This window comes from Toxotes jaculatrix, chromosome 1 (genome assembly GCF_017976425.1).
Source record: "Toxotes jaculatrix isolate fToxJac2 chromosome 1, fToxJac2.pri, whole genome shotgun sequence".
Taxonomy (NCBI): domain Eukaryota; kingdom Metazoa; phylum Chordata; class Actinopteri; family Toxotidae; genus Toxotes; species Toxotes jaculatrix.
In genome coordinates this window covers 10,984,535-11,001,652 of record NC_054394.1, presented here as the reverse complement: position 1 = coordinate 11,001,652, position 17,118 = coordinate 10,984,535, and the positions used below count along the sequence as shown (strand labels likewise).

Genomic DNA, 17,118 nt, shown 5'->3' with positions numbered 1-17,118 from the left:
CAACCCCAGCAGGCGAGCCAGAGTCCACAGTATTTAGGTCACCAGCAAACTCAGGTCTCATAATCAAGTTTGGACCGTTGGTATGGGCAGTGACTTGACAGATAGTTCAGTATTATGTGGAGTGAGTTACAGCTGAATTTGCACAGTATAAAGAAAATCAATCCTGGGCTCTATTCATAGGCTCTACTCTCAGGGGTTATAGTCCCAGTGGTGGAAAGGGTATTCAGGTTTGCAAGAGTAGACACGCAAAGGTTCTGCAATAAAATATTTAATGCAGTGAGAGTCCAAAAGCACAGGCAACAAAATGCACTTTAAGTATAGTAAAAGTAATCATTCAATCAAAAAGTTGTGGAGTAAGGAGTACAATATTTTGTGGAGTAGAAGTGTAGTGTAAAATGGAAAGTAAAATACAAGGATCTCAAAATTGTACTTAGGAGAAGTACTTGAGTAAATATATTTAGTTACCCCCACCACCACACAGTCATAACATTTCTGCTGTTTCGCATGAGAGATCTCATTTTATGTACCATGAACAAATCTGTCTATTACGAGTTACACCATTAGGGGAAACATTAAACTATGAAACAACGCAGACAACAGAAATGTATTGCAAATGTTGTCAATGTTTACCTTGAGCTCTGGACACACTGTATTGGGTTCACCTCTGTCGGCTGAGTCTGTTTCAGCACCATGGACAGGGAGCTAAACAATGATTGGGTCAATACAACGTCAAGGATTAGAGTAATCCGCCTATTGGTCTGAATCAAAGTGACAGCAGACGTGAGAACGGTGATTGGTCGAGAGTCGGGACAGTCAGGATTTGTTGCTGCAGTCGTACCTTTCAGTAGAAAATATTATAATAGTCTAACAGTTTGCGTGTAGATATCGGCCGATTGGCAGTCACAGGCTATTCAACGCGCAGCTGAAGCCTTCACTGGAGACCGTTTACTGTTAATAAAAAAAAAAAAAAAAAAAAAAAAAAGAGAGAAAGAAAGAGAGAAGCGGCTGCTCTCTGGAGGAGGTAAGCAGATTAGGTTTCCCTCGGAATCTGTAATTCCTGGCTATGGTGGCCAGCTCTCTGTCAAACTGTCTTCGCACATGTAGCGAATAGTGCTGGCTCATTTCATCCATTAAACGCACTTTGCATGTGATTGCAACCGGCATGTGTTCCCGGTCCCCGGAGGTGTGTGAGCATTTATCTCGGCGTTTCCACTGGTCGTTAAAATCTTATCACCAGCATTGAGACGTGCCTGGAGGGCTCACATATTAAATCCCCCAGCAGAATGTCTTAGCTTAGCTTATAGCACCGTCTGTTAAACGCCCCTCCATAAAGTATTGTGCATGTGGTTTGGCAGTAGTGTAGTGAGATGTGCTCCCACACTTATGAAAGTAAACTGCAAATTACCACATATACAGGAGATAAAGAAATAAGTCACCAACCTGCAGCTTCTCCTCATTTGACAGGCTCAAGAGACTGAGGGAGGAGTGAATATAAGAGGCAAACTTGACACAGTATCCACATGGCAGGTCAGTTATTACATAGTCATGAAAAAGATTGCCATATGCAACCTGTCAAACGTAACTAATATGAACTTATTTGTTGCAGAGCCCAACTTCCCCCCACTGCCTGGATTCATTCCACTCAAGCCATGTTTCTACCAGGACTTTGATGAGATCCCTGAACAGCATCGCAGCATGTGCAAGAAAATGTACCACCTGTGGATGTGTGAGTGGCTTTAGGATATTGAACCTATTATGTTACACTGTCTTTACATCCCACAACTATGTAAACTCTGGGGCTTAAATTTCAGCTATGAAATTTGAAACAGACTTTTTTTCTGCAGGGGTTTCATGAATCTGCCGTAGAACACCAGAAGTCTTTAAAGGAAACTGAAATAATTTGAGTTCTCCTGGAGGTCCCATAAACTGTCTTCTCCTCCGTGGTTAGCTCATGATAAGAACCATGTAACAGAAGGGCAATGGTTTACAAGGATCCTTTTGGTCCAAAAAGATTTTTATTTTTATTGGCCGTGGCTGTGATATCCTGACTGGTTTATTTGCTAATGAGTCATAGTGCTGACCAGATGGCCTTGGTTTGAGCAGAGCAGTTAACTTTGAAATTGTGTTGAACAATTTTTGCCAGAAGCACTTTCATCAAAGTTTATTACACCATAAACAAGAAGTACAATGATGTTTGTGATATTGCTTTGCTCTGGAAGCTCCCTGCCCGTCCATGAAGGCATGTAAGGGAGGCAAGGGCAGGGAGAGTGGCAACTAAAAGCCCAAAGCTGCTGCCACAGTGATGTAGGTGCTGTGACACCAACTTAGCAATTAAGTATAGAACAACAAGCTAAATAATGGTAAAGGAATATCAGGCAAATAATGAAAACAAAGGTGGGATGAGATGCAAGGTTGCAACTGATTTTGGTCAAATGAGGCAAGTCCAGAAAGTGTGTCTGCACTACCATATACCTGCTGTAAACCACAGATGATGTGATTTGTTTGCAGGGCACAGTCCACAAAGCCAGAGTTGTTTTCCATTTGAAATAATCGTTTATACACATCAAGAAATACAAATTTCTCACACTGAACTCATTACCTCTTCTTTCTGCAGGCGTCCTCTTTTTTTGTAATCGATAAACATGAGCAGGTATTCAAAGCCCCAGTCTGCCTCTGGATGTGCTGTTGTTCCCTTTCTCTATGTAGCAGATGCTTGTATTCGGATTTGCCATTTGCAATATGTTACAATGTGCAGGTTTTGCATGCGCATTGCTTTTCGCACTTCACACTGTTATTCAGTTTGTACATTTTGTGTTGTTCTTACATTTCTTTTTTGAGCATCTCTTTCTGATTCCATTTGTTAAAATCATTTGAAGCTAAGAGCATGTTTTTTCTCTGCTCTGTGTTTGGGGAACTAAAGTGTTTACTTAATATCTGTCATGTTGCAGCTGTGTTTAGCGTCATAATTTGCCTCTGAGGCACTCTATGTTTTCTCTATAGACCAAAAATTTGAAATTGATTGTCCTTCTTTGCTGGTTTAGAGAAGAAATATGGAACCAAAGCACATAGCTCCAATTAGAACCAAGTGCAACTTGAATGGGGAGGACTGTAGATTCATTACATTACTCAGAATTAATAGAAAAGGACACACACAAAACGGCTATTCATGGAACACAAGCTGTCTTGTGAGTTAAGTGTCATAATTACATATTTCACATTATGCTAATGCTGGCTGTCTTCATATCCTCTGTTTTTCTTTTTAACACTTTAACACTTCTCTGCATGTGTATGTGTGTGTACTAAATAGATTTTTTGCATCAGTGCCTAAAATATCTCTCTTGTGGTCTTACAGTGAATAGTGCCACACTTGCGGTGAATCTAATTGGCTGCTTTGCTTGGATGTTTGGTGGAGGTGGAGTGACCAACTTTGGACTGGCTATCATCTGGCTCCTCATGTTCACTCCCTGCTCGTACGTCTGTTGGTTTAGGCCCATCTACAAGGCCTTCAAGTGAGTCAAATATAAAATACTGAAGTTCTAAAGTTGTGTTTTGTGTATCTGCATTTTGCTGGGACAGTCTACAGCTGTAAAGTATAAGTAGGCTGCCCGGTTAGCTCAGTTGGTAGAGCATGAGACTCAGTCTCTCAGGGTCGTGGGTTTGAGCCCCACTCCGGGTGGCGCCACCTCCTATGGGCCCACCACCCATGGGAGGTGCCATAGGACTTCAGTGCATTGTGACTGAGTGGCCCTGCGACCTGGGCCCCGACCCAGATAAGAGGCAGATGGTAACGTGAAGTATAAGATGTTTTTCTGGCTTAGGGCTGTGTATTGTAATAGTAACTTTATGACTATTGATGTAGCCCTTTGATGGGTTTTTTGGGCTTGGCCTTCCATCTTTCTGTAATCACACACTAAAAATATGAGCAAGTTTGAGTCCAATTTGGCAGATCAGAGGACTACTGCAGATCACAAGACACTTCTTTCTAATGCCACATAGGGAACCACTTATGTGACGATTTCTCTCCATACTTCACAATTGAGTTTCCAAGATGTGTCTGAGTCATTTTTGTGCACTGTACAGTGGTGCTATTTGCAGTCCAAAGCTACTATATAGTATATATATATAATGTACACTATAAAATAATTGTGGACTGGGGCTTTGAACTCATTTTGCATCCAGCAAAGATACTTTAAATTTTCCAACCATTACTATCTGGAGACAACAGAGCACCTAGACTGTTGACACATTATACAGCACTAGCATGTGACCACTGGCAACCAAAACAAATATCTTCTTATTAAATCATTCCTTTAACTCCTAGGCTGAGGCACATTTCATGTTCACTGAACAGTTTTCAGGATCAGGGGAAGCCAGCATGTTGCCTCATACAGTGGATGATGCCCTGATATAAAATGCAATGCAAGATCTGAGTACCAGCTGGTAGACACATACTACCTCCATGGAGGAGAGAGGAAACAGAACCCACAGAAGGGTTAGTAGGAGTGGCACGCAGTTGTACAGGAAGACACCTGCTGCCACACTGTTATGACAGCACCGGGGAAGATGCTAGCATAGTCTGGTCACTGCTGTGTACTTTCTCAGACAGCATGAACAGAATGACACAAAGCATAAGATGAAAACACAACACTATATGTGAACTAGTGGCAAATTATAGTTTGAAAGTATGAATATTGTTTGCTTTTCTTTTCTCAGGAGTGACAGCTCCTTCAACTTCATGCTGTTCTTTTTTGTGTTCATGGCCCAAGTTGGCATCAGCATCATCCAAAGCATAGGCATCCCTGGATGGGGAGTATGGTAAGAGTCAGAGATTGAAAATGCACAGAAAACATTTCTTGGTCCTTTTCAATAACTATCAATAACTCTGTATCTAGTGATCTCACTGCATTTATATTGAAAAAATGTTCCAAAGCAACAGTAAATCAGTAAATCAATGCCAGTCGAGTGCAACTCAAGTACCTCAGTCATTGTTAAAAATCCTACATATTTCTACTAGCATTTATAAGAGATAAATTTACTGATGTGCAACAAAAGCTAACATAAAAAATCAGAAGTTGTTTTAGTAAGACTACAGAATCTTTTTTGAATGAAAATATTTGAGCTCAAGCAATAAGTCCAGTCAGGTAGACTGTTGTCTTTTTTTTTTTTTTTTTTAGAAAGACCTTGTTCGCTGCTTTCATTAACATGACAGTGATAGACCATCAGAAATTGCCCTCATATAATATTTATGATAGTCCTGTTATTAGATTTTGAGGGGGCCATTAAAAAGATCCTCAAAATGTCACCTGACTCAGGCAGATGATCAGAAATTAATATTATGACAGCCTCCATAAAGTTTATAAATGTCACCATGTGCAGTCGGAGATCTCCATGTATGAGCTATAAAACTTTTAAACTTTATATCGCAGCACTTAAAGTGCACAAAATTATTGGCATTTAACGTTCAGATGTTCAGCGGTAGTATCATGATGACAATCCAATAACAGATGATAATGATTCACGTTGTGCTCATAGTCTAAAATTAATCAGTTTGATGAAATTTGGTTAATGGTCATTTCTGTCTTTTTCAGTGGTTGGCTGGCCACTATCTCCTTCTTCAGCTATAATATTTTGATTGCACTGATCATGCTGGTCCCTACTGTCATGTTCACTGCTGTGGCCTCCCTGTCCTTCATTGCCCTCACCAGGGTAAGAATTTAACTATTGCACCTTATTCAACAGCTCCTACTAATTTTCATCAAAAATATTTCCATATTTTTATCATTTGTATCAATGTAATATAATTTCCTGTAGCCTCTCTTCTGTCTTCTGTTAGATGTTACATATGTTTATGTATTTTGGTGTGGTAGATACTAATGTGGTGGGTCGTTATCAGTCCAGGATTTGAGATTGGTTGAAGTGTACTACTGAAAATGTCCTGGTTTCATGATTCAAACCAAACACAATACTGTTCAAATAGGTCCAATTACAAAGACCAACATGGGAAATATAGAATAACTCTAAAACTTTAATGTGATTCTATTAACTAAATAGTAATTAAAGTAAATAAAGTAATTAAAACCACTTGCCTTCCATCTGTGATGAGTTATCGATAATGACTTGTGACCCCACCTTGCTGCAGATCCATAATTTCTACCGTGGCAGTGGGGCCAGCATGTCCAAAGCTCAGGAGGAATGGGCCACAGGAGCCTGGAAGAATCCTCATGTCCAGGCAGCGGCCCAGGAAGCAGCCATGGGGGCAGCTGCCGGAGCCATGCAGAGTCAGTACTCCAGCCCACAGTATAATGAAAACCAGATGTAACCTCTTCAAGACAAGAGGTGTCAAAGAAATGACATGAGAGTTATGCCAAAGTGTGAATGACAGGGAGATGAAGGATTAGGAAGATCTTACATTTCACACAATATGGTTGATTAATAAGTTCAGACATGTTTCAGAGGAAAATAACACTGGCATATTTTAACAAGTTCAAACAGTTTAATCATTTGGCAAACAAATATCCCAGTGGGACGCTGGTTTTCACCTTCCTGTGTTAAAGGGCATGCTAATTTAATCTGTGTGTAGTGTTTTGTATCATTTCTTTCTTTTTGTTTGAGAAGTTGAAATGTAATTAGTCTTGAATGAGTCTAATTTAGTAGCTCCGTTATGAGAGCTGTGTACTTTGTGTTAACCTGTCTTAGAAGTTTTTAAAAAAGAAAGTTTTTTTTTTTTTCAAAAATACAGAAACGTTGTACAACAACCTTTGCTGTGATGAAAATTCAGTTATCTGGAGTTCACTTACATATGCACAGATAAAATGATAAATTACTTCGGATGTAATATTTTAGGTCTTGTTTAATTTCAAACTCAAAGGTAAACCAAAGATTAATTTCAATTTTCTAAGTTTATTTTAAATTATTCTACCGACTGTGACCTCAGCACAATTTCATTATGTTTCTATGCAGTTTATCAATGATTGCACTGTGAAATGAAAAAAACCTGAAGTCTCTCTGTTACAATACCAAATATTAGTTATTGCAAGTCTTCAGTTGGATTTAAACAGAAAATGTAATCTCACATGAAGCTGCCTTGTTGATGTACCTGAAGCTTCCTGTTGACACACAGTACCTTACACTGAAAACATCAGATTTACATCACAGAAAAATGAACTCAGCCTCAATTAGTTCCACACAAATTTGGAAAACTAAAGAAAAGACAAACAGTATAAATAAATAGTAAGCTGTAACCAGTATATTTGTGAAATGTGACAGTTGTTTGTCAGTTTAGCTTGAGCTCCTTTATAAACTGTTGTCAAATGCAGTGTTTCAAAAACAACTTTTCTGCTGCTGCTGTACAGCTGTTTGACCACAGAGAGGCGCTGATGGTTTTAGTATGAAATAAAAAGCTCCAACATGTACTCGTACAGATTACCTTCATTCATCCTTCACAGTTCATAGTCTGCATTTATGGTAGCTCCTTCTATTTCCAGTTTCTCTCTTTATGTCACCTGTTCCTCTGTCTTACTGCCCATCACACCAAGTAAAGAGCTTTGGAAAACAAGGTAATCACTAAATCACATCTTTTGGGATGTGTGTGCTCTATTTTAGCAGTGATCTGCATCACATTCACACAGTTACATACATGGTCATTTGGAGAGGCTGGTTAGAGCACTGTGCTAAGCAGCTCCACTGGAGAAGCCTTGCTCAAAGGCACCTCAAGGACAGCTGGTAGTGAATGGCTCACTCAGCGCTCCCAGCAGAATGGGAGCCTTTTGAAATGCAGCCATCAAGCTTCTGTCTGACCTTTTGGTTCAGCACCGATTCACATTTAACGTCTGATCCCATATTCAGTGAGAAATAATCTAGTTTCCTAAAACATAATCATTAACCCGCAGAGGATTTTAGTGCAGGGTGTCATGATAAACAAATACATGCCACATTTCCTTTCACTTAGTTCTGTGTGTCCTCTAACAAATTGTGTTTCCACTAGGGATATTGTACAGTGTGATGATACTTTACACACAGTATGTTTTACTTGACAGTTATAATCTCTGCGTCATACTTTACTTTCTCCTTCATAAGATGAAGACCTAAGTGCATTAAACAACCTTGCGCGAATAAAGTCATAAGATGAGCTGCTAAGTTTAATATCCTCCGATTGCAAATAGTTTGTTGTGTCATTATTATTGTTATCCAGTTAGTCGAGGAGGTTGCTTTGTATGGAGCATATTTGTTTCGTATTTGAGTGTTTTGTTATATTTGCCCCATTTAATCAAGACATTGTACTCAATCATTAAAATGTGATTTTAAATTGTTTCCAATACATTACACACAGCAAATGGTTCTGCAGCTACATTTAAACACTGTTAAAATGTGAAATTAAAAAAAGGAGGTGCGTTCTTCCCCTTCAGGTGGCAGCATTGGCTCTCTGTAGCTGTCTACCAGTCACACTGTCCTTCCACCAGGGGCACTATTTGATCTTTGTTTTCTTCCCATTTGTCTATTTATGAAGTCTGTACAAGAGCACAAGAAATCTGAGATAGGGTGATTTTTGACCAAAAATTATAGATATTATCTTTTAAACGTACACGCAGCAAATGCATTTTCTCTCCTGACATCCCGTGAGCAGGTGACCGTCACAAATTAGATTCAAAATGCACTTTTAAATGGATTTATCTGTGGCTGCCCTCTTCCCTTCTGTCTGCCTCTGCCTGCATTGTGGGAATTACTCAGTGTGTGTGTGTGTGTGTGTGTTGGGGGGGATGGGGGTTAAATTATACAGAGATATAGATACCCAGAGGACCCACCAACAAACACCGTAATTGCCATACACATGAAAATCTCTTGTGACAAGCTGTGACAGCAAAAACTTGCTCCTTCAGGTAAACAGGAGTGGTTGTCAGCTACAGAATAGATTCATTAATTCGTAACAAGTCAAGACTCTACAAAGGCTTTTTCCTTTCAGAATTATATTTTGACCACTTGTAAAAAAGAATATGGGTGGAAAAACATCCAACTGTGAGTCTCAAGTCATTTCATTCTGGCTTGAACAAAAAAAGGCAGATCTAACCTTGATGCCACCCGTGTCTTAGGATGGGCTTACATGGAGCTATGGGTTGTCACAGTGTGGGATTCCCATATGAGCCAAGGTACACTACATGTATGTATCCATACATATATGTGTGTGTATGCATAACAAAACATATTGCAATACTTTTCTTGTCATTACCCAATAGCTGTTATGAGTCTTTTACATACTACAGGCTGTGTTTTCATCCACCTTGCTCTGTTTTTGGAATCAACCAACTCCTGAGGGAAATATCTGCTGCTAAATGCTCACCAGCTAGTTGCTAACTTTGTCTGTCTACTGTTTGGTGCTATTCTGGTAACTTACAGTGGAGTCTAAGAGCTTTTTCACTAAAAATAAATGCCACCTCTGGTGAGTGAATAAAAACAATTAAGTTACAGGCCTCAAAACCAAACCGATGAACTGAAAAAAACCAAAATGCTACGTAGTCCAGTGATAATTTTCTGTCAAGTGAACCAATTAACTTACACTAGTTATTTCATCCACTCGGTTTATGTATTATAGCAGCTTTAATTCATCTATGTAAGACTCTGTAGTTGATTTGAGTGTGAATTAATGTCCCAATATCACAACAATATCACAAATGTGAAGAAAGATGCACTGTAATTGAAATAAGATGGATGCAGGACCAGAGTAGCCAAGGCAGTGTATTTCTTGTGGGAAACCGTGAAGTGAATGGAAATCAAGACTGAGGTAATCAAGGTACTGATGACTACATTTACTGTTTTCTGATATGCAACTCTACCTCATGATCAGTCAGCAGAGAACAGGGAGATTTGGAGGAAGGAAGGAGGAGGTGAGGTCCACAAAAAGGGCACGGTATGACCTAAAGTTGACCGAGCACAGAGGGCCTTTTTGTTTTATTTCTCAGGAGAGATGGAGCTTGAGTGCCCTTTAATGCTGTTAAAACACACACAAATTACCATCTGGACAAAGGTGTACAGATGTGGAGTCATGCACTCACACAGACGTGCATTTACGCTTGTGTATCACACTCAGACACACATGTGCACGTGGAGCTGGGGTCCCAACACCCAACATGTCTCCTATAAAAATGTTCACTGAGGTCAAAGACCCTCTCAGACATCCTGTGGGTAAAGTGTAACAGAGCTGACATGAGGAAGAAGGCTAGGAAGGAAGTGCTCTCTCCTTAACATGGTAATTCACGCAGGGTTGAAAATATATCTCATTAGCCAGTTTGGCATTTACTGTAATCTACCTGTTGAGACCTTCCTTTTTTTCAAAGTCTAGCGTAACCAGTTGACTAAAACAGTGAGCATGTGGCAAGAATCCAAAACAAATGTGTAGACTGAGTTTACCCAATGACCTAAAGAAACAGACCGGAATCAATGTGTGGAAGTGAGTCATTTAACTCTGTGAATGTGCATCTGCAGCCTGAGGTTTTGCAAATTGGGCGGTTAATGATCAAGAAAGCTGGCTTAAAACGCAATAAAAAGTAAAAAGGAAGAAAAAAATAATTATGTTCATAATTGTTTTCAAAATTGCCCATTTGCATCTGTGTAGTTACTGTTAATTATGGCCCTTGTAGTTAGTGACCCCACAGAAACCCCTGCCTCTGCGCAGTGACTGATCACACTGCAAGAGGCCATTAGTAACATAGCAGTAACTGCAACTAAATCAAAGAATTTCACTGAGATCATCAAAAGTTTGCTGTGACTTGAAACAGGAATCAGACTTTTATCTCTCATGTGTAAGTAAACAGCAAAGGAAGCTGGAGAGTTGGAATGTGGTAATGGCAAATACCAAATGATTTTACAACTTCATAATCTTGAATGCAGTTTTACTTTGAACTATGTTTTACTTCACGAAACAGTTAGACTCTATATTAGCATTACCCACACTACTTTGAGTCCAGTCCCAGCTGGACATATGTGTTGATTTCTGCTAACTATGCTAAAATGCATGAGTACTACACTGCAACACTGAAAATGAATAGATATATGTTACCCTTAAAGGAACCATTCAACATTTTGGGAAATAAGCTTATCGCTTGTTTTGTAGAGAGTTAAGTGATAAGATCTTACCACTCTCATATCTGTCCACTACCTGTGGCAGAAAGGTCACGGCTCCCGGGCCAAAGAAGAGTTGGATAAGGTGTTTCCCTCTCTTCAGGTCAAGGTTAGCTAACTAGCTGCTGGCTGTAGTTAATGTATTCTTACCAGATAGATACTTTTACCTCCCATGGTATGGATCGTCGTCATCTAACTCCCGTAAGAAAGCTAGTGAGTAGCAAAATGACTTCTGACATCGTCCAACTTTGGAAATACAACAAGGGTCCAGTCCCAGCTGGATTTTAATACTTATGTTGACACAGACTCAAACAAATAGACAACATCAGCAGCTCCCAAAAGCTATTAGCATCATGCAGCAAAAATTCTCATCCTCGATCCTCTTTACATGTGCATTATGAGAGGAATCAGAGCATCCAGCCAGCTACTAAGGAGGGGTCACCCAGCAGTGTGGAGTAGGGCCATGTTAGTCAGCTACAGTGAGGGAGTGCTGCTGCCACCAGCCTGTGAAATCACCGATCTGATGATGAGAGTCGTCCCCCTGACAGCACAGGAAACCGTGACAGTGGAGGTTGGAGAATGAGTCTGGTGAAATATGGGCCTGTCAGAGGGGAGAGAGGCTGAGAACAGTGGCGCAGGGGCCGTCACTCCCCGTGGCTGACTTCATCATTGACGATCCCTGTGGAGCCAGCAAGGAGGGGTGAGTGGTGGAGCGGGGGGGGTTTGCTGGGACCCGATTAAGGCTGTAAGCTTATCTTCCTTCCACAAGATCTCCTCATTTGTTCCAATTGCCTGGGACTATAAACACGAATATCCCAACTTCAATTTCTACCTTTCAAGGAAGGAAAGCCTTAATGAGAATTTATTGCCCTGTTGTTGTAACGGTGTGGAGTCCCAGGGAACCATTTGCATACTCCTTAAAATTGATGAGTGGGGAAAGTGAGGGAAGTAAGTTGTAAGAAAGGGCACTTTTTTGCAGCAGCAGACACCAAAGACAAGCCAGATGTTTCGGTGATGAGGCAGGCGGTATTTAAACTGTCAGGCAGTGCGCTCGAGTGTGTCTTGTGTCTATGACACAAGCTTCTGCTTTGCCCCGTGTAACGCCCATCGCTTTCGATGTGGAGTGTTAACACGAGAAGTGAAATGTTTGTTAACTCAGATATATATGGTGGCGTCGGCTCTGCATAAAGTGTGCAAAGGATGAGCTATTATCAAAACAAATGAGCCAGCAACTGCAGCTGCATGTAAATTAGAACACTGTTTTTTTTCTTCACTATTCAAATGTCTTCAGCCATTCACTCTCTCCCAGTGGTTTCTCATCTGCCTCTATTCTTCCTTTACAAAGCCAGCCTTTCCTCCTACCTTTCCCATGCAGCAATGTGTTTATCCCTACGGAAATGAAGATTTCTTCACATCTTTATTCATTTAATTAGGTCGCAAAGCAGAGCTGGAGCCAGAAGATGAATTACCTGTGGCCTTGATATTGTGCCACAGAATCACTACACAGTAGGCTCTGCAGAAATTAGACCTTAAGTCTGGAGGTGGGCTTTTTGGCAATGTCGGCTCACAGACTAGTCCCTATTTTCTCTTCCCACTAAATTCAATTACCCTCACATAAACCTGCTAGAGTGAACAATGACGGTCTCAAGTCATGTCTTTCAGCCCTGTCTCATTGTAAGCCAGCTGGTCAAATCAGGGTGGAGCCGTTTGAGTCGTTGTCAACAGTAAGTCTTTTTATTAACATGGGGGAAAAATCTGACTAATGCATCTGAGAATTTTATAACTTTGCTGGACCAAGAGGGTGTTAGTAAGTTAAGTATTTTGCTCTAGAAGGACTTGTGTTTTTAAGATTCCATATATAAATCTTGCAAATTACCATAAAAATTAGAAAACTGCCCGAGAGATAGTCCAAACTATTAAATAAAGACGTACGCATTCAGTAAAAGCTTAATTAAGCTCTTGCACATGTTACATGCAGATTGTGGAGGCAAGGCGCCCCAGACAAAAAAGTTTGATTAAACACAAACAATAATTATAATTTAAACACAAACACTCCCTCATGATGTGACCTCAGCATGAACTAATGCGAGCACTGGCTGTGGCTAAAAAAAGGGGGACAGGGATGGGGAGGGTGTAGTTGGGGCGAGCAAATTACTGAAGCTGAATGTTGTCACGATGTCATCACTGTCACCGCAAACTTATGATTATGCACTGCATGAGTGAAATAAATGTCAGATCAACTAAACTCTCTGCTGCACAGGGGAGGAAAAATAAAAAAGATAAGAGGAGGAATGTCATTTTGTAATAATATTTTTCGAGGTAAGTAAGTGAGAAATTACACTCACTGAACACTTTATTAGGAACACCTGTATGTAGTCATGCAACTAACCAATCAGCCAATCATCTGGCAGAAGTGCAATGCATAAAATCATGCAGATGAAGGTCAGGGGTTTTAGTTAATGTTCACATCAAACATCAGAATGGGGACATAATGTGATCTCAGTGACTTCGACTGTGGCATGATTGTTTGTGCCAGATGGGCACAGCTCAAACTGCTGATCTCCAGGGATTTTCACGCACAACAGTCTCTGGACTTTTACTCAGAATGGTACAAAAAAAAACAAAAAACAAAAAAACAAAATCCTGAATCACTGCTTCATAGTTGTATGCCTCTACCAACCAGTCACACGTCGCAGTTTACCAGACGCATATGTTGTATGAAGTGAAGACTTTTCAACCTGTCAGCACAGAAGATCTATACAATCACCACAGTTTCAAGGTGGACACCTGAGATTAGTGTCACCAGTTCAGTATCCAACCTAATGTGAAATATGCTCACAATCTTCCCTCTGCTCCTGAGTTATGGTGTTGAATAATGGGCAGAAAAGTGTTTTTGCAGCATAAATTATGATGTTACAGTGAAGTTGACCTTTGACCTAAAATGTCATCACTTCATCATTTTATCACATTTGACATTTGTGTGAAATCGTGTCATAATTAGCGTATGAATTCTTGAGTTATGGCCAAAAACATGTTTTGAACTTTGACCTTTGACCAGCAAATTCTAATCAGTTCATCCTAGAGTCCAAGTGAACATACAACCCAAAAACATAATGTCTCTGGCCGGATGGTCTGATGAATCTGGATTTCTGCTGAGTCACACAGATGACAGGGTCAGAATTTGGCACCATCAGCATGAATCCATGAACCCAATCTGTCTTGTATCAACGGTCCAGGCAGGTGGTGGTGGTGTAATGGTGTGTAAGATGTTTTCTTGGCTCACTGTGAGCCCCTTAATATCAATTCATCATATTTCATTGGGTACCTCCAGCATGATAATGCTCCTTGACACAAAGCAAGAGTCGTCTCAAACTGGTTTCATGAACATAACAACTATGTCAGTGGCCTCCCCAGTCTCCAGATCTGAATCCAACAGAATACCTTTGGGATGTGGTAGAATGGGAGATTGGCAGCATGACTGTGCAGCTGACAAATCTGCACAAATTATGTGATTCATTCATGTCAACATGGACAAGAATCTCAAAGGAGTGTTTCCAACATCTTGTGGAATCCAAGAACTGAGGCTGTTTTGAGAGCAGAGGGAGGAACTACCCCCAGTGTTAGCATGGTGTTCCTAATAAAGTAAACCACCTTGTGATTATGCTAGCAAGCTAAATACGGTGATGGGTGTGGCAGAGAGATAAATCAGTCTCAGTAGATGATGACAGGTCAAAGTTGTTATCACAGACACAACAACCTCCACAACCTGTCTGTATCCACCACATATCCCTGGGGTTTCAACCTCTTCCACCTTTATATACAGACAGTACAACTATAATAGCCAACTGTCACCCTGCTTTACTGGTAAAGCTAGAAACTTGTGCCAGAGGACATTCACAATGTGCAGCGCTCATTTGGTCATGACTGACAATTTCAGACCATGGAAAAGGTGTTTCCTCATGTTTTTCATCAGCTGCATGGCTTCCAGTCCTTCGGGGGTTTTGTGTATTCAGTGACGTCTCGCCACTGAGAATGCTCGAAGATCTAATCAGTCCTGCTTCACTTCACTCGATCTGTTTCCTCAATTAGGTTGCAAGCTTGCAGCTGCAAAACACTTGTTGCTTCACATAGGTTTGCTGGTAAAATAAACGCAGCTTGTTGTAACGGGAAATATTTGTCTTGGGGGTTTTCATGGCTCTCCCTACAGATCTCCTTATCGACAATCAGACGCAACATTTCGCTGCCCAAAGCAGAGTATTTACATATGTAATGGATTTACTCTTATCATGTTGCAACATGATCTGTGTGCAGTCTAGTCTTTCCCTTTCCCTGTGCTGCTTGAATTCCCCTGGGATGGAGCCTAAAAAGCATAAGGTTTAACGATACATAGAGTATCTTAGCCTGGTTTAACTCTTGGATAAGGAAGAGCAATGATGCTGCACATCCTGTCAGCTAATCAGTATCATCTGACTCTTACAGTCACCTCATAATCTAACAAGCTGTTTTGACCATTTATACCAGCGCTTCCCCCTTCTACATGCTGCTAGATGTGCTAATTTGTCCCCCCAGTCTCCTCCTGTTCTACTTTCTTACTTCTGTGCTTGCACTGGCATCTTTGCGCATCATGTATATTCAGAGATACAGTTTGTGTCTGCTGGGTTTTGTTCTGTACACCCCTCAGGGTATTTTTATGTGCTCCACTCAGAATCTCACACTGTTTGGATTCACTTGGGAAACACCCTGTAGCACATGTCTAATAAATACAATAGCATATTCATTTGTTGCAAGAAATGGTCCTAAATCATTTACATGCCTCTAATTCGACTGTTTTGATGGCCGTTGCAAACACTGCTGTTGCAAATGTGCTGCACCATGTCCTTTTCATTACCAACAACAAGAACACAAAGCCAGCACTTTAAAACAGGATCCTGGTGGATATTGCACATTACAGCCTATATCCCACTGAGGAATATAAGACTTCATTTATGCTACTTAACCAGCAGCTGCATGAAAATATGTATAAGCAAAAACAGAAAGTTTTCAACAGGACAGGCAAAGTCTATGCAATGTTTTTGGAAAAGTAATACTACCTCTAAGTAAAACAATTCAATACATCATTTGGCTTCATTCTCCCTCATTAGGAGTTACCCATCTGTCTCTCTCCCTCTATCTGTTTCTCTCTTCTGTCTCTCTCTCCCTCTCTCCCACAAGCACACACACACACATACACAAACAAAAATATACACAGACCTGCACAAACACATTAACATAAACATGGTCAAAGTCGAGTACACGCCAGCACGTACTGCATCACTTTCATAAAACAACATAATGTGGCATAGAGAGCTGGAATGGTGTGATTTCGTGTGAACAGCCTGAACAAACAGCCCATACCAAGAGGAAGTCCCATCACGGGGGTCAGGGTTTTGTTAGGACAGACCAAATATGAGAGTGAGAACTGCATATCAAAACAACCAGATAATGGATTCTCATTCCTCTGGGGGACAGGAAATACTTCTACGAGGAATGTCTATGTGTTTTTCAAATACCATATTTCTCATCTGAAACTGGCCACTCTGAGTTACCAGTTTATTAGGTACATGGCAGAATCTAATGCAATCAAATGGGATATAAATGTAATGTTATGTTTGTGAATCTTTTAATGTTCACATTTTGCCAAGAATTTCTCCACTTTACACCGATGAGGAGGGGGGAATTTATTGCATACAGGACTGTAAAGAGGCAAACTATCACCAGTTTTTTTCTTTTTTTTTTTTTGAAAGAAATTGTTTAAAAGTTACATTATTGTACAAGCGAACAGCTGGATTGTAGCTGATCCTCTGCACAGAGAAATCAGAGACATCCTTATTTTAGCCCTGCTTCCTCTCTGACTGCGTTTGTGTCTGTTCCGCTGAGTGTTATGTTTTGTGTTTTTGTGTGTTCTCCTTTGTTCTCTTCCCTTTCATTCCTTCCATATTGTTTTTTCAGAATCTTTGTTTTTTCTCT

General features: G+C 40.4%; 1 protein-coding gene and 1 non-coding gene across 2 annotated transcripts; both read left to right on the top strand.

Annotated features, from left to right (window-relative positions):
• The first annotated feature begins 1,162 nt into the window (after window positions 1-1,162).
• On the top strand, window positions 1,163-6,319 carry LOC121182221 (secretory carrier-associated membrane protein 5-like). Its single transcript, XM_041038619.1, has 6 exons — window positions 1,163-1,183; window positions 1,465-1,726; window positions 3,353-3,509; window positions 4,714-4,815; window positions 5,589-5,706; window positions 6,140-6,319. The coding sequence occupies exons 1-6, from the start codon at window positions 1,163-1,165 to the stop codon at window positions 6,317-6,319; spliced, it is 840 nt and encodes a 279-aa protein (XP_040894553.1).
• On the top strand, window positions 3,604-3,676 carry trnal-cag. The gene has a single exon. It is a non-coding gene; the product is annotated as a tRNA-Leu (tRNA).
• Window positions 6,320-17,118: the final 10,799 nt, after the last annotated feature.

What these genes read in the sequence shown, in the direction of transcription:
- LOC121182221 (XM_041038619.1), top strand. Translation starts at nt 1,163, where the DNA reads ATGTGTTCCCGGTCCCCGGAG. An exon ending in AATGTACCACCTGTGGATGT is followed by an intron (nt 1,727 to 3,352) that starts GTGAGTGGCTTT and finishes GTGGTCTTACAG; the next exon opens with TGAATAGTGCCACACTTGCG. An exon ending in CCTTCATTGCCCTCACCAGG is followed by an intron (nt 5,707 to 6,139) that starts GTAAGAATTTAA and finishes ACCTTGCTGCAG; the next exon opens with ATCCATAATTTCTACCGTGG.